General features: G+C 38.8%; 1 protein-coding gene across 1 annotated transcript; it reads left to right on the forward strand.

Annotated features, from left to right (window-relative positions):
• Positions 1–22: 22 nt before the first annotated feature.
• Positions 23–11,352, forward strand: LOC140937724 (ribonuclease P protein subunit p14-like). Its single transcript, XM_073387290.1, has 5 exons — positions 23–149; positions 2,638–2,734; positions 2,963–3,039; positions 6,175–6,253; positions 10,874–11,352. The coding sequence occupies exons 1-5, from the start codon at positions 61–63 to the stop codon at positions 10,946–10,948; spliced, it is 417 nt and encodes a 138-aa protein (XP_073243391.1). The 5' UTR covers positions 23–60; the 3' UTR covers positions 10,949–11,352.
• The last annotated feature ends 11,260 nt before the right edge of the window (positions 11,353–22,612 follow it).

The following is a 22,612-nucleotide window of genomic DNA, read 5'->3' on the forward strand; positions in this document are numbered from 1 at the left end:
AAGAGTGCGGTTCTTCGGATAAAAAACGCGGGCTCATCGTATCACAATGGCGGCCGCCTGATGAATTTTCTTCTTACTCTTTATACAGCGCAAATGGAGAAAATAACCTTGGCACAAACAGCACAATTCTTTTACTTGAGAGTGAAACTGTAAGTAAATATCAAGTTTTCGTCTTCTAAGGTTTGTTTTCGAAGTTTATTACCACCAAGTCGTGAAACGCAATAATTCAGGCTGAATAATCAATAAACACGGCCCAAAGAAATAAATCGGAAACCGTCCAGGGGAGGAAGCCAAGAAAATGAAATGTTACAAAAGGACAATTTGTCCAAGTCTCAGGTCTATGTGGCTCACAGTTTCTGAGTTATTTGGCAAAACATCTCACGCATCATTAGAACTTTACAAGTTGGTCTAGATAGCAGCAACAATATGGATAGCCACATAAACACCCGGCATAAACATAACAACTTTATTTCATTTTCCAGACATGTTTCAACGGTGCATCCGTCATCTTCAGTGTTACATATTTTAAAATCGCCTTCCAAGTATGTAGTCGCCATACGTGGGTACAGTTTTGGTACACAAATATGGCCACCGGAAATCAACAAAAATATGTGGAGTTCTCTTTTTCTGTAAAAGCTCTTTCCTTTCCCTCGAGAGCTAGCACAGGTGCGCATAAACAGATCTTCTAATACTTAAAATGATTAAACTGCTGAAAATCAAGAGGAGAGGCTCTTTTTTGGACGAGATGGCATTGGTATTTTGTGTCATGCACTGTAAAAACTCAGAAGTTCAAACTGAGGTAGTTTTGAAGTGAAGCATGCTTCGGGACTTGAAACTTGTACAAGGATTTATTTTTTGTTCATCTTCAACCTTGCGTAAATGAGAATTTGTAAAACCTCGCTATTTTGACTTTACAATTTGATGACGTCACTGTGAAAACCATCTGTAGATGTTTGTATGACAAGTTAAGCCTAGGTACGTATTTCTTGGTGCTGCGGAAACTATTGTTGATTAGCTAGCTACTGGTATTGTGTTGTGATGTGGGTATTACCTTGTTAGTGATTGCAACCGTCTGCAACACCAAGAAACTACCCAAAAGTTTAATTTGTGCCCTCCATTGTGCAAATAGCCTGTGAATACAGGTGTCCTTCTCTCCTCGCTTCTTGCCACTGGGGACGTTTGGCAGGAGAAACATCTACGATTTGGCCCCAAAAGTTCCGTACTGGTGATGTAGATTTGTACAGAATCTGGTCAACAAACGCTGACTGGTCGCTGGTAGTAGTTATTTTCTTTTAGCCATTTATATTAATTTTGAATTACACAGGTACAAAAGACAACAGGTCACAAAGATAAAATGTAAAGGCGATAAACAACTATTAATTGTTAGCTGCTTATTAGTCTGTGTGCAGAGATCCCCCTACTCCTCATTTCAGGGAAACAGGAACACGATTAACGACGACTATTCACAGATGTCTCTCCCTGATTTTTTCTGAGCGGAAGGGGGCATCTGTACATAGGCTGACTGTTTATCAATAATTCAATAGATCAGTGTCCTTACTGTTTGGTATGTTCTGTATACCACTTTTAGAAACATGCATTTCCACATACTAATATTTGATTAAAAAACACAGAATGTAAGCATTAGCATGGAAATTAGAATCTTTTTGTGTCATTATTTCTTGTTGTACCTTTACTGAAAGGAATGAAAACCACCAGACTTTCGAAAGAGAGTATTATAGTTTCTGCACTATTGATAAACACAGGCAAAGGTCAGCAGAGGTGGAAAACATTCCATTATTGAGCTTTTCTCTTGTAAGCTTTTCCTCAATGATAAATTGCCACCGACAACTACTTCGCAGTTTGTGCTATTTTGCCCCCTCTTCCCTCTGATCAGACAAAATACTCCAAATGCCTTTAAAACACAATACTCGTCACATTACTTGGGACAGTGGTGATATTTCCTGCCCCCTCAACGTTGTTTTTTGCGAGTTGGCATCACAGAAGCCAAAAAATTCAACACTTGGAGGGAAAAAGAACAACTTTTTGTCGGAATATGGGTACGGCACGGCATGTCCCAACTTAATTTGACACGGATTGTAGCTGGTTTTCAGTTGCAAAAGAGCTATTTCATGAAGTAAATAATGTTCCATCATTTTCATTTCAGTTGGACTTGTGAGAAAAAATAGGTTCTAAAGCCATTGAGCAAACTGCCAAAGGTTGAACTTGTTGATATGCTTTTGATTAGTGCAAAAAAGTCGCTTTAAATATTTGCAACAAATATTTTGTCAAGTGTGCACAAATGAGTTTTGATGCTTAAAACTAAAACTCAAGTCACACCTTTTGCACATAAAACTTTGTCTAATGCCCTAAAAAAATTGTAAAATTTTCCTGTAGAAACATGTCTTTAGGGAATCCCCTTAGAAGCCAGTGTCTTTTGATCCACCTGATTGGCAGTCAAAGCATTTTTTCTCAATAAGGCACACAAGCATACAAAATTCCAGCTATGCAAGGCTGTGCTCAAAGAATAATTGAGGGGAGCCCAGTTCTCTCAACCTGTGGAATTTAAGGTGCTTATAAGCCAAGGGAGTATGGGCAGAACATTATGGTATTATTAGTTTTATTTTGTCTTTATTTTAGGGAGATAGCTAAAGAAACAGATCTTCCTCCAATTCATCTTGAGGCAGTGACATTTAAGAGCATTCTATTGCAGGCTCTTGACTCTTTACATGGCAAGGTACAAGGCTAATAGCAATAATTTTTTATTCCTAGCTTCTCACTAGATGAGTTTATGTATACACTATGTGCTCGTTTAGTTCAAATTAGAAAGAGAGCATATGTTCGTCTGTTTATGTAGAGGATTTCATCTGCTCACATTAGAATAATGACCATAGATTAACTAATACCAATAGAGTGCACACATATAAAAGTTAATATATCTGTTAATGATCATTTAACAAAACAGATTGGTGCTGCCCTTAATGTTGACATCCTCAAATTTGATGCGAAGTCAATGGAAGCCATAGTAAGAGTAAGAGAAAGGTCAGTAACTGCAGAAGAATACTCTGCTTGAAAGAACAATGCATTTTGAACTCCCTTAAAACAACCACATGTCGTACCTTTCTTTCCAGATTGCTGGGTGGCTCATGCAGTGAAAGGTTGCACTGTCTTTTTACACTAAACTAGAACATAGGGAGGGAGGGAGGGTTAGAGTTTACGTCCCCATCTGGATCTGAACAAATGTGACGCACTTGAGCGAAGCGCTTGTTTTATGGACCACTAATATGGGGGAGAGGTCTGGACCCACCCCCCCCCCCCCCCCCCCTATCAGACCTGCTGTGTTTTAATACTTGTTTGACAATGAAATTCTTACATCAACAGAATGACCTATAACGTTTCAACTGATTGATATTTTTTTTTTATTGAAATTTGTTTTACATTTTGGCACAATAATTAAACTGAGGGCATACATGTATTAAAAAATGTAATTTTGGGAGTGTACCCTCTAATGGCCTGCCAGTTTCAACTCGTAAAGCAGTGATGACCAACTGGCGTATAACTGCAAGGGAGAGGAAGCAAGGGGTGCCGTAGTATGGGGTTGAAGTAATTTCCCACAAACATAGCCTGTGTACGTAGCTGGCATTTTTTTTTTGGGTGTTTTTCCTTTTGTGCTTTGTAAAGTAAGAGATACAACCGCGCGAAAGCTGATCCGAGGACGAAGAAGAAAACGATGGGGGAGTGGGGCGAGGGGAAAAGGCAGTGAGAAAAACCACCTGCAATTAGCCCCTTGAGGTTTCTGAACCTGTGTCCGCTTTTTGGACGCAACGCTTTTTGAACGGCATTCCTGTCCTGATTGGCCAACAGAATGTCAACCTGTCAGCAAATGTCAGATTCCCAGTGGATACAAACTTCAAAGGAATACCGTCGGTTGTAATGGGGCTTGCTGCATCTGACCTGATTTGTGTTCGCTCAAAAAAAAATTCATTGTCAGGATTTGACACGTTAAGATGTTTTGTGGTTCCAAAACTCCAAAAAGTAATTCTTAAAGGCAAGCGAGCTGTTTCTGAACGAAAAATATTTCTGAAAAAGGAGAAAAATTATCTCGTACATGTATTTGTGAAAACAACTCAAGTCAACAGTCGCCTTGCGTGAGAGATTTGTGTTTGTTAATCTTTAGACGCCAAGAAGTTCTGCACTTCTAAAACTCCAAAGAATTTAAAAAGAATAATTACGAGAAATGTGTCTGGCAAAGGAGAGAAAAATACTTTGCACATTTGTTACAGCGGAAATAACCGAACCCAACAGTCGCTTTGTGTGTGAACTTTTCCTTTTGTCTTATCATGTGTCAGTAATCAACATTCGTCACTGCAAATGAGACTTTATTTGAAAAGAAAACAGTACAGATCAGAAAAAAAACCATTGATCATTCCAATTCCAGTAAGGAAAATTACCGTAAAATTCCGAAAATAAGCCCCTCCAAATATAAGCCCCCCAAGCTCGTAACGCAAAAAACGCTCCGTTAAATTGCCCCTCCAAATATGAGCTCCCCCGGGGGCTTGTACTTGGAAATTGCCCTCAAATACAAAGTAAAACAAAGCAAAAACGGTAAATTTCCTTCCAACTATAAGGCTTGCCCAATCGATTTTGAAACGCACATTTCCCTCCGTAGATAAGCCCCTCCAAAAATAAGCCCCTCAAAAAGGGCCTTTGTAAAATATAAGCCCCGGAGCTTATTTTCGGAATTTTACGGTATTTCCTAAATAACGAAAGCGCTGATAAAAAACATTAACCCATTCGCCCCTGAACCACCCGTAACTGCTGGTGTGGATTCACGTCTCTTCCCCCGCTTGTGACGTCATCAGTTTTAATGGTCAAGGACAACTTTGTCCACTAACCTGTGCAGAGTAAAGAGTTCTTTCAAAGCATACCAAACGGAGAACAAGGCAAAAAACCATGTAACATTGACCTGAAAATTTCCACGAAAATCTTGTTCCACTACTGACCTGCCTTTTCTTCCTCTAATCCTAAAATCCTAAAAGCTTTTCCCAAAACGTTTCCCAGCGAAATGAAGTCTACTAAATCTCCAGCGAAAGAAAAAAAAAAGAGGCAAGAAAAGCGAAAAACTAGGGGAGGAGAGGAAGCCAATAGTAGAAGTCAAGACTGCCGTGTCTCTTTGCTTTCTGCGCATCCCGAACGTTGCAAGCCAATATTTTGCATCTGGATCAGAAGGCTGCGAAGTGTACGACCTGTAAACGGCTTTGTGGTAAGTTTTAGCACTTTATAGCACGACAGTGACCAGAAAACCGCTGGACTAGCTTCAAAACGCGTTTTTCAGCAAAATTTCCAGGGGGGGGGCGAATGGTCATTAACAACAACCCTTTGGTGCGACAGTTTGTCTGCTGACGTCAGACTTTAATTGCTGGTTTGCACGTGACGTCACATGCGGCCATGTTGGTGGTCAAGGACAAAAGCATTTCTGTCCTCTGGAAACTTAACTCTATTTTCATGTAAATTCTGCGCGAAAAAATTCTATTGTTTTGACCCCCAACATGGCGCCTCTCCTCGTGGTTCTAAACTAAGAATACATGTCACATCACACGTTAGCCAAATTCCTCCTTTCACAAGAGTAGAAGGAGCATTTCAGAAATCTCAAGAGGTTGATTGCAGGCGGTTTTTCTCACTGCCTTCTCTCCTTGCCTCCTCCCCCATCGTTTTCTGTTTCGACCTCGGTTGAGCATTCGCGCCGCTTACTTTTGCCCACAAAAGAACACCAAAAAACCCGCCAGCAGTGCAGGCTAACACAAACAATATTTCAACATGCAGTGTTTTCTGAATCAAAGATTGGACGCCCCATTAAAAAAATTGCTGGATCTGCCCCTGCTTTGCTAGTTAATTAATTATCATTAATAAACAATATCTCTAGTTGAACTTGCAGTATGCGGTGAAGGTAGAAGCAGACACCTGCAGGACATTTGCTGGTGTCTGTTCATCTCCAAAGCTTGAATCCACTGTTGGTTTTTTAAGAAGTATATTACCAAAATTTGACTAATTTGATAGGGGTAGGAACAGTGGAACAGAGATGGTGGGACAGTATACAAGTATTTGTAATTTGGTAAACTCTGTTTGATTGAACATGTTAATATAACAGTATATGTCACATTGTTTCTTTCATTTTAGGGGGCTGGTAAAACTTTGGAGTGCCATGACACTGTTTAGTTATTATCAGGATAGACAGTGTGCAATTACCGTAATTCAGGTATGAAAATGTTACAAACATGAAGTCTACCTTTAAGCTCAGTAGACCTTTTCACGGTTTTTTCAACTTTTGACATGGACAAGTTGGGAAAATCCGTCGACGCAACTGGAAAGAGCGCCTTAATATTAGTAAAAATGCCAAATTTGTAGGTGATGCGTCTTAAGCGAGAGAAGATATAGCCCCGCAAAGTTGAGAAAATTTACAGACGTTTGTATGGTGGGAGGGGGGCGGGCGAGTTTGTCACGACAACCACCATACAAGCGTTTGCAAAATTTCGCGACTTTGAGGAGCTATACCTTCGTTTCAAACTTGGCAATCTTTCTAATCTTAAGGCGCTCTTTTCAGTGGTGTGGACGGATTTCCCAAACTTGTCCATGTCAAAAGTTGAAAAAGACCGTGAAAAGGTCTATAAGCAAGAGTAGTTAAGGGGTACTTAAAGGATCAATTTCCCAGAGTTAATTTTCCCTTTTAAAAGTGAGAAAATGTATGGGAAAAAGTAAAATGGGTTAAGGAATTCACAATGTAATAGGAAGAATGAGAAATAAAGGAAATAATTGTAATACTAGTAATTATTATTATAATTGTCATAATAAAAATATACATCGTAACAAAGTGGAGCTTACTTTTAAATTTAAAGTAGTGTAATTACTGTGCACCATAAATAGGCGGAGCATTAAACACTTCAAATGTAAACAAAACGTAATAAAAGTTCAACCGTTAAATAAAGTCGGGTCTAGCAACATACTAAAACGCTGGTATTAAAGGATGGCTGGAAAAAAAATATTTATGGACTGTTTTGAATACCTTTCGGGTCAATTATTTACCATCAGGATATAAGATTGCCAAGTAGAGCAGAAATATATGGCAATTAGAAAGGAATGAAACATTGGTCAAAAGAGAGGGCAGAATCAAAGATGGACCACATGCTTGATGAAGTTTTCTTTTTACTGAAGATGGAAGAAGAATAAGAAAGACAAATAGTAATCATAAAGGTTAGTGTTAATGAAAAAAAATCGTTAATGTTTAAACTATATTTTTATAAAATGTCATTAATTTTAACTCTAAATCTTAAATTATTTTCAGAAATCATTTAATGAGCAAAACTTACATCGGTTTTTCAAAAGAGACGAAGTCGAGAGGATGAGGAAGAGAGAAGATGAAAGAAGAAGCTAAGGTGAATTAGTTTATAAGGACTGGCGTAGAACATCAGATGATGTGCCATGGCCATATGATTGTAATTTTTCGAATGCACTAAAGTCGAGTATTGTTTTAGATGTGTATAATTTTAACAACCTGTTACAATAAATGAATATGAGAAGTTGTCAAATACATTAAAGTTCACTGTTGTGTTCTATATGCGTAGGTAACATAAATTTTTTTATATATATTTTTTAATCGTCATAATAAGGGCAAACGTTAACTGTCGGTCCTTCCAGCCTTGGGTAGAGACAAAGTAGATTCAACTGACGCAAACCCCACAGGCAGCTTGAAAGAGAAAAAAATGATGGTTTTGACGATTTTTCCTGTGCTATATCAAATATACGAGAATTTGAAGTTTAACATTCCAGAAGACACTACATAGCTCATTTACACGTCCGCCCGTTGGTGTTTTGGGACGTGGCTCATCTTGTATTTTGAAGAAAGCCTCTGCATCTAAAAGTGATGATAAAAAATAAAAATGAACATTGTTTTCTTGAATCGGTACTGAATGGAAAATACACACATACGTTAAAAAGAAAAAAAGGGAAATGATAAAACGTAATCGCGATTACCTTCATGCCCATTGTCTCTGTTAGTAGCCATAGCTTTCATGTTTCTTCAAGTGAAAATGTGGCACGGACAATTCATCTACTAAATTATGAACCCTTGTAGTGTGTTTTATAAACCCCTGGGAACTTTAACCTCAACTCCATAGGATGCTCTTGTCATTTTTCAGTTTCTATGACTGTTTACATTAAAATGCCTTTTGTGACCAAGTCCTGCAAGCAACGAACACTTGTCAAACACAAGTGAATAGTTCTTTTGTACCACGCGAGAATGTAATTGACGTTTGCATCACGCTCGACTAAAAACAAAAAAGAAAGGAACTTGAACCTTTTTGCCGGAAAGACCATTAGCGCGCATTTCTTCTCTCGATAGAACCACGTTAGCACTAACTTCATGATCGACAATTCTTTTATTTGCCATGTGTTTCAGACTTAAACCTCGGAATTTCGTAATGTTTGAAACATGTTCTAAAGTTTATGAAAACCCTTCCAAAAAATGTATTTTTTAAAAAGGAAAGAAATAATGTCAACTTCTACACTATAAATGGCTGTTCAAAGTAGTTGAAAGTTAAATGCCATTGAATAAGCTGGTAAAATCAACTTCTTCTTGCTGCTGCTGCTACTGAACTAGTTGTTGCTGTTGTTGAAGTTACTGTTGAACTAGCTGTTGCTGTTGCTGTTGCTGAAGTTGCTTTGCCTTAAGCTTTCTAGGGGCCTTGGGGCGTATCTTGATCTTCAATTTTGGAACCGGCTTTGGTAGAGAACTGATTAATGACTAGTTTTCTTCTAAGAAGACCCCCACTTGTGCTGAAGATTTTTCAGATCGTCTTTTCTTCTGAGGTTGTACGGGTGCAGGTTCGTGCAACACTTTCTCTGGATCCTTCTCGGTTTTCTTTTTGCGGTTTGGTATCTCACCATCCAAATACTTGAGCCACTCTGTATTTGCGTCTTCAAGCTGTTGGAGCTTTTCTAGTTTAATAGATCGTTTTTACTGTCACGCAACAAAAAAATAAATTGGAAACCGTCCAGTTTATAGAGCGCAAATGGAGAAAATAACCTTGGCACAAACAGCACAATTCTTTTACTTGAGTGTGAAACTGTAAGCAAATATCAAGTTTTCGTCTTCTAAGGTTTGTTTTCGAAGTTTATTACCGCCAAGTCGTGAAACGCAATAATTCAGGCTGAATAATTAAACACGGCTCAGAGAAATAAATCGGAAACCGTCCAGTGGAAGAAGCCAAGAAAATGAAATGTTATAAAAGAGTAATATATAAACAATTTGTCCAAGTCTCAGGTCTTTGTGGCTCAGTTTCTGAGTTATTTGCCGAAACGTTTCACGCACCTTTGTAGAGCTTTCTATGGAGACGCCATATTGGGGCACCGTTTTGGTGTACCAATATGGCCTCCTGAAATAGGAAATAGGACGCGTCTTAAATAAGACGCGCACTTTCCGTATAAACGGCACATTTCGTCTAAAATAGGACGCGGCTTAGCTAAGACGCGTCTTATTTTAGAACAGCCCTTAACACCTGTTCTCAGATAAGACGCGTCTTAGCTAAGACAAGAAAAACTTCGTATAAATGACCTTTGCGTCTTAAATAAGACGCGAACGCATAGTACGTATGCGTTAATTTTTGGCGCGCCACGTTGGGTTGCTGTTGCTACGGACAACATTCACACGAAAACGAGTCAAGAACAGAAATAAGACGCGAACCATTTATACGAGCTGTTCTCGTCTTAGATAAGACATGCTCGTATAAATGGTACAGTTCGCGTCTTATTTAAGACGCGTCTTAGTTTTCCTCGTATAAATGGCCCTAATGAGTTGCTATCTCGGCCCGGTTGTTCGAAAGTGGGTCAAGATTACACAGGCTAAGTGCGAAATGAGAGCTTAAAAAGCAAATTCAGTTTAATTCTCTTGCTTACAATTTGATGATTGGATACTCTAAAAAAATATAGAAAATTATCTGAGAGAGTACCTTTGAAGAAAAGAAATGGAAGCCCGGGTTAAAATTTAACCCTGGGTTAGCGCTAACCGGCGTTCGAACAACTAGGCTCAGAACTATATCAATGCATAATATGAACTTATATTCAAGAAAGTTTTCTGCACACATGACAGCTCCATGCGCCTTTTTACAGTGTAGGCATACACACACACAAAAAAGTTCCGTCCACTTACGATGTTATTATTGTTATTATTATTATAAATCTCTATTTTCTCCTATTTCTCATTCTCTCCCTATTGCCACCATTTTGAATTCATTAACCCATTCTACTTTTCCCATACATTTTCTCGCTTCAAAATGGGAAAATGAGCTCTGAGAAATTGATCCTCAAACTACCCTCTTAACTACTAGCACACCATACAAGTGCTATAAAAAAGACACAGCAATCATGTAGGGCAACAAAATGTGGTGGGAAATTAAAGAATCATGGCTGAATAATTTCTTAACGAATTGGGATTTTCAAATACTGTATATGTCACACGTTTGACTTAATCTTTTCGTGTTTTTTCAAAGTTGAGAGTGGCTGTACACAGGCTTGTCTTGTGAAATATGATTTTTTCCACTAGAATTGAAGAAAAAAAACATACAGATGATGTGAGTTCAGAATATTGTCTTTCTGCAGACTTTGAGCTCAGTCAGGTAAAACTGCAAACACAGTTGCTAAAGTGCAGTTTCTTGCTGTCTACCGACCCCGGATGACTGTTTTCAGACCATTTCGGTATATATAAATTAAAAGCGAACGTTTTTGGTTAACTGAATGGACCGCCTATTTGAACATACATTTAAGGCATAGTATTGTACAGTCCTTGCATATTAATTTTGTCGATTTTGATACTGTGTTTTCATAGGTCTCTCCTCATTTACTCAGCCTTGCTGCTGACAGTAGACAATGGAAAATAGAAGATGGCCTCACTACCAAATAACAATAAACACAATGTGCACTGAAAGAAAGAGAAAAAAATTTCATGCACCCTTAAAAACGCAACACTGGTGTTCAAAGGGAAAGTTTCTGTCATAATGATGTTCATGTTATTATCAAGTAATAGCTGAGTCACCGCCATCCTCTACCATCAAGGTTCTCATGCAGTGTCCTGAGAGTGATTAATCATTTAACTTGTGTTGCTGGCTGATGGTCACCACTCTCTGAACGGGTTTTTTGGTGACATGTACGTTGAGCTCCCAAAAAATAACGGCAATTCATAAAGAAATTTGGAAATTGTCGCAAGAGCCTACTATAAACACAAACAAGCAAGTGTAAACCATGGTTTATTGTAAAGTTTGTGACTTCATTAAAGGCCGAAATAGCATTTGCCGTTTTATGTCATACCAGTTTATTTGTGAATTCCGTCGTTTTAAGTCAGACCAATGCGCAAGCATTTCTAAACAAGAAACTAATTAACAGCATATGATCTTATTAGTATACCATGGTGAACTCTGTAAGCAAGTAAGAAACAACGATTTTCACTATTCTATTAAAGCAATGTGCCAGTAACCATTTCTAGCGTCCATTCTTGTGAACGTTTTGCCTTTGTTAAGACTGAAAAAATACACTATCAGTGATAGGAATGGAGAACCTTTTTAAGCCGTAGCGCGCTATTTCATGTTGCACGCGCGCGAGTATGCCATCAATCACGTGAGCTAAATTTAACGAACTTCTAACGGTATTTAGTCTTGTATATGCTGAAGAAGGCAGCATTGCCGAAACGTCGGTTAAGATTCTTATAATAACAGCGTCAGTTTTGCAATTTTTAAACTTACAACCTTTTTAAGCACCTAGTTGAGGCTAGGGCGTTTGGGTTGACACAGAATCGAACTGAAGGTCCTCACTCAATTGGCTCACCTATCGATATGAAGACTCCGAGGTCTGGTGAGCCTTTTTGATTCTTCCTGAAGCTTTAGTTTGATAGAAAAAAATACGCGTCGTGAAGTTGCGATAGATAGTTCTAAGTTGTGCTCTCATCCCTCTCAACCTTAATCTTTAGCAAAATCCTAGCTAATCCTGAAAAAAATAACCTTTTGTTTATTTTTAAGGCAGCTTATTATAGAATCCTCTGTGCCATATTGCTGTAAGGAGGACCAGCCACTGTAACTCTGCTAACAGGAAGTTCCTTTCTTTGCCTACGTAGCCCTAGCTCTTCTATTCACTTCATAGAACATACCATATTTATTCGATTAAGCGCCCAACCTTGAATAATCGCCACACCCCTTAAAGGTGTTTCGATACAGTTTTTCGGAGGCCATAGCGATATTTTTCACTTGCCTTAAAAGTGATGTTATCCTAGTTCGACCACTATGAAATTTTCACTAGTGATTGATTTTGGATTGAACTTTTCCAAAATGCAGTTTTATATAAAATCGATATCCCACAACAATAAACAAAACACTTGGAAATCGCTTAAAGCCGAATTTTGCTCGATCTAGACCTGCTACTAAAAAGCCGACATTAGGAACGTAAAGTGTGGTGTTCAGCAAATAACCTCCGTGAGAAGAGAAACATTCTGTATATTTCAAACCTTATATTTTCAATAGCCGTGATATATTGTTTCTTATAGCCAAATTCGCTGTATCGCGCTGCGCGTTTTGCAAACCTCGAAGGAATTTTGGGTTTTTCTGTTCCGTCAATCATCTTAGCGGACCTCTTAAAAAACACATGTTTACTTGTGATTGGTGCATTTCGATCCACTTTGTTTCTCTGTTTCAAGGTTCTCAGCCTCGAAGCTTTTTATGATCTTTCTTATTCTTGTCTCTTGCAAGAATGAAGCAATGTCTGCCTTCTGCCCTCAACAAAAGTTCCACTCATCATCGCGATTTCCTTCGCTGTTCTTGAGAAGTTTCATTTGCGGGCCAAGCTGGGCGAGTGCGTTTCATTGTGATTTGCATTAACTCCACGCCCACTCAAATGATTGACGGAACAAAAAAACCCATTTGAAGTTTGCAAACACGCAGCGCGATGCAATGAATTTGGCTATAAAAACGTTCTAAATAACAACTTAATATTACTATAAGAAGCGTCTTAATATCACATTTCGCTGCCTGAAAATTTTAGTGCGTTTTCTTTCTTGCGACCCTGAAAGCTAACTTGTTTTCTCACCACCTGTCTAAGTGTAACTTTATTCTAAACTTTGACTTACAGCGTTTTTCTGTTTATCTCTAGAACGGCTCAACAGAATTTTTTTAAACCTCATTACATAATCTTAATAATCCATGTAATAATGTCTGAAACTTTCGTTAAGATTGATTCACTGCAACACCTTGAAATTTCAAGACAGAGAGTATCTAGCCCTAACTTAGGGCTAGATACTCTAAACCCAAATACTAACCGTTGCATTTGAGGGTCATGTCTAACCCTGGCCCTTGAAATTCGCTTGTTAAGAGCGGATAATCAGTCGTGGCAGTGCTTAACCCTAATCACCCGAGTTCAGTGCTTAACCCCAATCAGTTTTGGACAGTGCTTAACCCTAATCAACCCTAATAGTCGTGGATAGTGCCTAACCCTATTCCCTTGAGTTCAGTGCTTAACCCTAATCAGCAGAGTTCAGTACTTAACCCTAATCAGTAAACATTGCTAGAACTATTTACTTAGAGTGATTGCTAATCCTTACTTAACATTGCCGCTGTTCCAAAATGGTTTTGTAGGTTTCTTGATCTTCCGTCAGTTTCTTTTCTTCATCCTGAATCATGATATCCAAAATGACACACTGTACTTGATCACAGGCAGCATCCACGATTTTCTGGGACTCAGGAGAACCCATCTTAGGATAAGGTTTAATGGATTTCATTCTTTGCGGAAAGGTACCATTCCTGAGATGTTTTCTGAATCCTTTAATCGCATGTTCACGATAACGTATCCTAGCTTTGAGTGTCATTAATTTCTGTCGATAATCTTTGAGCTTAGTCTTGACAGGCATAGATTTAGTGGGGTTGATTGCTTTTCCTCTATATTATCAATAACTGGTGCGACCATAGTTGATTCTGACATGTTGTCTCTATCACTCCCTAACGTGAAATGATAAGAATCAGTGTGTAACTATTCACCTTATAGAAATATTACTGCTGAAATGATTGCTTCAAGGATATGAATACATTATCTTTTGGGAGATGTTATATCAAACGGTGTTGTGTAGATGATACATCATTTTTTAATCTTACACGATGGGGAGAACAACTGAAGTATACAGTGATGTATCTGTGAGCGATGAAATGTTTGAGGTTGAGTATTTGCAAGCGATACAAAGGGATCGACAATTTTGGTTTGTCGTTAACTTTAAACAGAATCGCGGACCTAAGTCATGGTAAAATGTGATGCAAGAAATGGTTGAAGCTTTCTTCATTGGATTAAATAAAATAATTCAGAGAGAGAAATTACCAACCACTTATGCGGTTAAAATTGATGTAAATTCTCGAGAACACTTTTGGGTGTATGATACATTCTACACAAGAATAGTTCACTTGAAAGAAGAGTTCATGGATAAGATATTGGAAGGATTAAGTGATCAGCTTGGATCAAAAGAGGACTTGAACATGGGTCTACTCATGAAAATTACCTTCTATGAAACTTAAACTTCATCATTGCCTTACATCGGGCTTTCATCGGGCTACCATCGGACTTTCATCGAGGTCTTCATCGAGCTTTCATCGGACTTTCATCGGGCTATCATCAGACTGATACCATAAATAGGGGGATAGTTACTTGATTTACATTAAAGTGTTCAAGGGTTCATGAAGTAAACATGCCGAACAAATTCAGATGAGTTTGTCCTATCTGTTACAAACCAGATTTACTGGTTGTTGCTGTTGAAGTTTAATACTCGGAGGCTCTGGTGGTATTCCATGAGATAAAATGTGAGGGGTAGTGTAAGACAATCCCTGAGGTACCCATGAAGGGACTATGTTTGGTCTCATATAAGGAGTAACTTGAAAACACAGCCGCTTTAATCCATGGTTCTCGTTCCTCACTCGTGAGATGATGTACTTGTCGTAGATGATCACTCAAGTAGACTGAAAGTAGCCAAGACACAAGCAAGTCACTGTTTGGAGACGAAAGCATATTCAGAGTTTCAATTCATTCATATGTTTTCTATGTTAGTCGTGGGTCTAACCCAGTGTGGAAAAACGTATTTTGTGGAACAACTGTTAACACCGTGTACACGTTACCCCAGTAAAAAACCGAAACATATCACTTGGTACTATAATCAGTGGCAGAGACGTTATGAGCAGTTACAGTCGAGTCTTGGAAACGACATTACCATTGTGCAAGGTTTGCCTGAGTTGAGTGACGACTTACATGAAATCAATCCCAAGTTTCATCATATCTTAGTCTTTGATGATTTGATGTCACAAGCCACTGAAAGTCCAGTGCTTTCCCTGTTGTTTACACAAGGCCGTCATCGAAATGCGAGTGTCATCCTTCTGTTACAGAATATGTTTCCCAAGTTGAAATTTAACACAGACATTTGTAGAAATGCCCAATACTTGGTTCTTTTCCGAAGTCCTAGCGACAGAATTGAAGCAAATAGGCATCATCGCGGAACGGATGTTCGATAAAAATCGTACAACATTCATGTCAGTTTATACGAAAGAAACCGAAAAGCCTTATGGGTATCTTTTGGTGGACCACAAGTGATAAACAAGTCCTCGCAGATATTTTTGGTGAATGCATACCTGCCAACCTCCGGAGATCTAAAATCTAGAGACTCTCTATTTTGCACTACACCGCCCCCCCCCCCCCCACCCCCCCACCCCCCCGAATGTCAACAGCACCAACACCTCCACTCCTCCTCCGCGCCAACAAATTGCCTTAGGACATTATATGACGTCTTACATGACGTACATGGGATCAAAATGCGCTTTCATTAATCTTTGTCATTGACTAAACATGTGCAAAAATGTCCCAGAAATTGTACAATGAATAAAAAAAGTTCGAATTTTGTGAAAAAATGGACTAAATTTCAAACTAAAGCACAGAAATGCTCAAAAGTCCATTTTATCTGGGAGATTTGGCGATCTAACCGGGAGATCGGGAGATTTGATGAATAACTTGGGGACTCCCGGGAAAACCGGGAGAGTTGGCAGGTATGTGAATGTCGTTGTTATCCCAGGGACCGCGCAGAGGGAGGGGCTAGGGGGGCTTTAGCCCCCCCACTTTTTGCAAGAATAAAAATAAATTAAACAAAAAATAATTTAACAAAAGTAACGGGGTGAAAAATAGCAAAAAATCGTTAATTCGAAAGTGACCAGAGTTACTGGCAAAGACAAACGCTCAGATAAATAGACAGAATGAAGCAATAGTCGTTACAATTGTAAAATATTTTTTAGCTTCTAACCTAGCAGAAGTAAACGTCTTTTAAATGGCTTCTTTTTCCTGCGGACCTCTCAGGAAAACGCGTTGTTCCGTAATTGGTCAATTTCGATCCAAAGTAATAACTGGGTTTAGTTTATAAGGCGATTCTCAAACAAATTGTTATTAGTTTCAACCTTGATTTTTGGAAGATCATGAAGTTATTGTTTCTCTTGTTATCGTGCGTCCTGATTTTAGCTCGATCAGCGCGAAGTCCGTCTTTTGATGCCAGGCTTCACGGCTCGTTGAGCATTCCAATTGCAAGTTTTGTTGAACGCGGTCTGTTTATAAAAACATTTTGTCATCGAAAGTACTTAAACCGCAGAATTGTGTATAGCTCTGGTCATCAAGGAACATTCAATCCGGCGGTTATTACGAACAAAGAAGTGCACATGGTACACGGCAACATAAATACGAACGACCAGACTTCACATACCACTAGTAATGCAAAGAAGAGATCTCTTAAAATTTCTGATTACTTTTCCAGACAAAATGGAAAACCTTCTTTATCTGGTGAGTAAACTCTGCATAATTTTTGCTACTTTTTTCTGAATCTGTTCTATAATTGAATTTTCATTCACTAAATTATTTTCAGTTACCGTTTTCTTTTGCCGTGTAAATATTTTGAATGAATAATTAAACAATTATTGAACTCGGCTTTCGTATGATATGAAGATATACAGATCTCGGAGGGTGTTATCCACCGGGCTCAAGCCTTCGCCTTTGGCGGATAACCCCCTCGATCTGCATAACTCTTCATATCATACTCAGCCTCATGCAATAATTGCTCAATAATTATACAGCCTTGAGTTCAAGGCAGCTCAAGCAAAATCGTTGGATTTCTGGCTTATTTATAGTAATTAAAGGTTGATATCAGTAGTATAACAGAACAATCTATGATATTTCAATTTAGTGATGGTGAATTTTCAGACCCGATAGTAACATCACTGAAGATGTGGAAAAAAATCAATAGTTTTATCGTTATTCGCATTCTCCGTCACTTTAGAGAAATTGAATAGAAATCCACAAGCATGCCCCCCCCCCCCGCCCCCCCCCAAAATTTCCTTCACGCATTCTTCTTTAGCCCCCCCATTCGAAAACTTGCTGCGCGGTCCCTGTATCCTAACATTGTCACTCAAGAAAAGACAGTCACACCACTCAAAACAGATCCATCTAAGGTGAAAGACTCAGTTTTACCCATACCCAAGGGAAAGACTGAAGGATTGAAGGAATCACTCAAAGCAACTAAACCAGTCATTCAACCAACAACTCTAAAACAACGTCTCGAAGAAGAGCATCTTTCAGTGAGCAGTAAAAAACAGAGACTTAGTGCGAAACCCTCCCCAAAGAGGTCTAAGAATCAGACGGCTAGAGGAGAACGAGTGACAAAACCAGCAAAGCAACGAAATCTGTTATTAAACAGGGAAGGAGAAAAGCGGATCCTACCATGGAGTCAGTCAAATGGGAGCAATTTGCTTGACAGCAAAGGAAAAGAAAATTGTAAAAAATGGATTGGAAAAATAACCCTAACCCTAACCCTAACCTCTTACCTCTAACCCTAACCCCAACTGCTAACCCTAACTCATAAATATGGGAAAAAGAATGATCTCATGGAATGTTATAACTTTGTTTTGAGCGATGGCGTCATAGAGCAATTACGTAAGAAAGACATATCAGGGCAATGACGTCACGAGGGAGTCATAACGACTATCAAGTAACGGATGGTCAAAGATTAGAAGTCTCTGTGGTCAGGAGCCGATTAGCCGGCTCCTGCAGTGGTACAATGGATAAGTATCTCTGCCTGTCACGCAGAAGATCTGGGTTCGATTCCCAGCCAAGACGTTATTCTTGACGTTGATAATCTCATCAATGTCGAGAATACTACCTTATTTTCACACATTCTATCGGTCGGGAAATCGGTAGTCTAGTGGCAATAGAGGCGCCATTTTTTGGCTGATCCTGATCTTATTTTTAATAACTGGGAAAAAATACCGTAGGAGAGTGTATGACACTCTAGAGGTAACGTTAAAGTTCAATCACTGACCCAAAACACTATAGAGGAAATACTTTTTCGTACGAAATAAACCACAGACGTTTTGGTTGTAAACTGACTGAAATCACTATAGCGGACCATAGAGGAAACACCTTTCGTAAAACCTAAGTCGTAACGGGAATGCGACTGCGAAATAATAACTGAGGTAAAGTACACGCAAAAGCGATGGCCGAAATGAATTGACTGCGAACTAGTGACAAAGTTAAACTAACTGCGAAGCACTGGTCGCTTGAAATCATCACAAAAAATCCCACGGGAATACCATTGCTCCTGGACTATTCTATTCAAATTCGCACGAGAGAGGGTGACAGCAGATTAAAATGGCAAATGATGCTCCATACTTTCGGTTGCTCGCGTGCTGTCAATGCAGAGTACGAACAGTTTTGGTGTGTTTTGTTTATGTGCATGCGACAGTAAAGCAGACAAATAAAAGTCGAGGATAAAACCTTTATTAAAATACTTGTCAAAGGACTGACAAAAATAACTTCAATAAATCTCCTCTGGTGTTCAACTTGAAAACTTTTCTCATACTCTAACACAGTTTCACTGACTGGAGCAGACAGCTTTTCAGAGTCCTTTATTTTGTTCCTGTTGAAAATAACAAGAGGGTATGTCTCTCAAAAGGTTCTCAATGACTTTTTTGTGCTGAAGATAACAGTTACAGTTAGTAGCTTGTATAGAAAAAAAAGTCTCGTTTGGCGGCCCTATTGACCTAGAGCAAGCCTAAAGGTGCTTTGTAACGCGCAATTCATTATAATACCTTTACTGAGGAGGGTCTATCTGCTCTGAGAGCTTTGGAAAATTTTGGCGTGGAAAAAATGTAAATGGCTTTGGTGGGATAAGAATAAAAAAGACAGACACCCCGTGATTTTTTCGTAAATCAAATATGCATGCTGTTATTATCATACTACTGACATCTTTACTTACCTGGAAAAGGTTACGCTGGAAAGTGATATCTTCAGATCCAAATCGAAACACGTAGATGACCCTGAATAACCAAAAATAATGATATTAAGACAAAAGTTGCTGTGGACAGTGGACTTTATGGTCTTTGAATGACATCGCCCATAAGTGTTTAGTCCTAGCGTTTGGTAAATAAAATAGATTTATAAAATTACCTGGAGTAAGAAGTTTCTGGATTCTGGTAGGCAGTTTACGGGCCTGCTCAAGCTCACTGAAAACCATATATGGAGAGTGAATTTCCACGATCATCCCCAAAGCCCAGACCGTTGCCTGGCAGCCATCATACCATCCAAGTTTAAGCTTTTCCGCGTCTGTTAAAACACCTAAAACCATTCAATCAAAAAAGGATTTTTAATTAGAACAGCTTGTCTTTCAAGATTCCCTAAAGACGCTGACACCAAAGTTAAACTTAATTAATTTTGGTCTTCTTTTGTCTTTTTAAGGACCAAAGTGGCTGTGGACACTAGACAGTGTCATAGCATGACATCGCTCAAAGGTTTTTTGCGATCGGTAAATAATTAAAAATAGATTATGAAATTACCTGGAGAAAGATATTCCGGGATTCTGTTTGACCGTTTATGGACCTTCTCTGGCTCAATAAACGCCTTATAAGGAGAAAGCTTTTCCACTAGAATCATCTCCAAAGCCCAGAAAATGGCCTGGCAGCCATCATGCCGGCTAAAGTTTGTCGGCGCAGTCATATAAACTCTGGTACATGGAATGCCTAAAATTATTGGATAAATACGCCACTTAAGAAAAACTTGATTTTCTCATTCTATTGTAACGAATACTCATTTCACTTTTTCCATTGAACTACAAAATGTCAACTCATTATTACCGATGCTCAGTTCGAAAAACTTCTTGACTCGACATTGGGTTAATGATGTTTATGGACGGCATCCCATGAGCTCAGGAGAGTTTTACCTTTGTTATACGGTGTTGTTTTGGGCGAGGCTTTTTTGTTGGGTGAGGCAACCGACACCCAACTAGGAGAGTTTGCTTCCCTTGCAGGAAGACATGTTGTTTAGAATGTTTAGGAGCTAAGCAAGCTGAGGACTCTTAGAAAGTTGATGAGAAGCTGTTTTCCACGCTTTTCGAATGCGGTTTAGAACGAAACGAAAATAAAAAACACTTACCATACAAATAATCTTCAGCGATCAATTCTGTTAGGTCAGTTTCCTCCTCTTTAGTAAGAGCCGGTGAGCTCAAACAGTTGTCCTTGCTAAAGATCAGAAAACAAATCGTATTGTAGTAGTGGCAAGCAGAATGTATCTAAAGGCTACATTAAAAAAAAAGATAGCCGTCTTGACTAAATCTAATAAAATGGCTCGAATGATTCTGCAGGCTTAAAAGAGCGCACGAAGAATGACTATTGTACTCTCAGTGTCAGTGCATGTATTCTCCTTTACAATGGCTGGTTGAGGACTTAAGTTTGATCTTTCCTGTTAGACCGAGGCACTTGTTCAGTCGTGGTCTGCGAACGTTTTTCGGATACAGTCACTAAGTTCATGATGAATGTGTTCAGCATAAAACTTACTCAGACAAATTGGAGGAAGAGTATTCTACGGGACCTACAAGAAAAGAAGAGACTTTTCACAATGAATTTAAATCTCAACAAAAACATGAAATCATAACATGTTATTTGACATTGCAACGCACCGCAAAGCCTTTTGAAATCATTGGAAACAATTTGGCGGATCGCTGGGACCCTCTCCTTTTTGTGTTTCTTTCATGCTCTCCGCAAAAACGACAAAAATATTCCTTATTTTTGTTGATATACAAAATATACCTATTATAACCATTAGTAACAAAGCTCATTTCAAATCTGTTAATAGACGACACTGCGCAGCCATAGTTAGTAGAGGAGACTGGTTAGGAAAGCCGGCAAACAAAAAAAAGAAAAACAACGGTGCTGTAGTTTATGTCGGAAGCTCCCTGACCGTGAATAATCCTTTGTTTTTTGTTCACAAATTGTTACTGAATAAATTAATGAAATGTTTCTATTGGTCAGTAAGTTCAAAATGATAGGAATGCTATTGAACGTTGTGCACGGTCAGGTCCAAAAAAAGCTAACAAAAACATATAATAAAAGAGCCTAACGGGTTTCCCAACTATTCCACTTTAATTAACTATAGTGCAGCCTATGAAACTAATCAACGTCAGAATGAGGTAGAATTACGATATTGTGATTGTAAATAACATTTTTATCAGTCATATCAGTACCTGAATCCTGGCCGCAGTTCAGTGCCCGTTCCACTGCGTGATGATGCTGAACTTTATCCTGCAGGAAGACACCAGCTGAAATTTGGAAACGAGATTGATGTACTATGACTTTGAGATGTTCCAGATCGATAGAAGTTCAGGTTTTTGCAGAGATTGCGCTCTAAGTCGACTTGTCTATTTTTTCATACCATATTCCTGTCGTAAGTATTCCATACCACCCGACTAAGCCAAGCACGAAACGGGGCGAATTTCCTTTTCGGGTGCAATAAATTTCTTATTTATGGGCTGACTGTTGCGGAGATAATGCAGTATCTAAAGTATCTATTACCTGGTGAAAGAAGTCGCGGGGAGACTCTTGTGGACCGTTCATTGACCAGCTTGGTCTTACTAAATGCCATATATGGAGAAGTCATGTCCAATACGATCATTACCAAAGCCAAAACAGTGGCGTGATAGCCACAATACCACATCATACACAACACAGTCAAGGGTTGAAAAATGTTGCAATCAGTTCCTTGAATATCCTCTTTCATGACAGTTAACTTGCTTGTGTTTTGTATACCCACAAACGATTGAGACTCTACTTCAAAGGATGTAATAAGCGCCAATGAATTTGACGACTTAAAAGAGTGGCTTTCAATAGAATCTCTGAAAACAACAAAGACATACCTTTCTCGTAAAAAGTACATTTTCTTTCGCTTTTTTATTTTGCTTTAAATCCTTTCTTATTAATTTATTCAATGGTTAATTTAAATGTAGTTATTCATTGATTTACTTATTAAAACTGATTTCTATATTTGGTGGACGGAAGTCTAATCGATGAAACAGCCTTTTCATTCTGCCAGATTCCGCCTCTCTTAAAAAGGGGCAATAGCTCAGCGTTCGGCTAAGATAGTGGTCGGGTATCAAGAGAAACGCTGACGTGGGGGTGGGAACACGGGTGTTTTGTTCTTTCGTTTCGTTTTCATTTTCGTTTATTGGTTTATTGGGAAACAGCAGGAAATGAAACAA

The sequence above is a fragment of the Porites lutea genome, chromosome 5, assembly GCF_958299795.1.
Source record: "Porites lutea chromosome 5, jaPorLute2.1, whole genome shotgun sequence".
Lineage (NCBI taxonomy): Eukaryota > Metazoa > Cnidaria > Anthozoa > Scleractinia > Poritidae > Porites > Porites lutea.

Excerpts from the sequence above, each read along its gene's own strand:
- LOC140937724 (XM_073387290.1), top strand. The coding sequence starts at position 61 with ATGAATTTTCTTCTTACTCTTTATACAGCGCAAATGGAGAAAATAACC. Across the intron at positions 2,735-2,962 it reads TTGACTCTTTACATGGCAAG|ATTGGTGCTGCCCTTAATGT; the intron begins GTACAAGGCTAA and ends TTAACAAAACAG. Across the intron at positions 3,040-6,174 it reads ATAGTAAGAGTAAGAGAAAG|GGGGCTGGTAAAACTTTGGA; the intron begins GTCAGTAACTGC and ends CTTTCATTTTAG.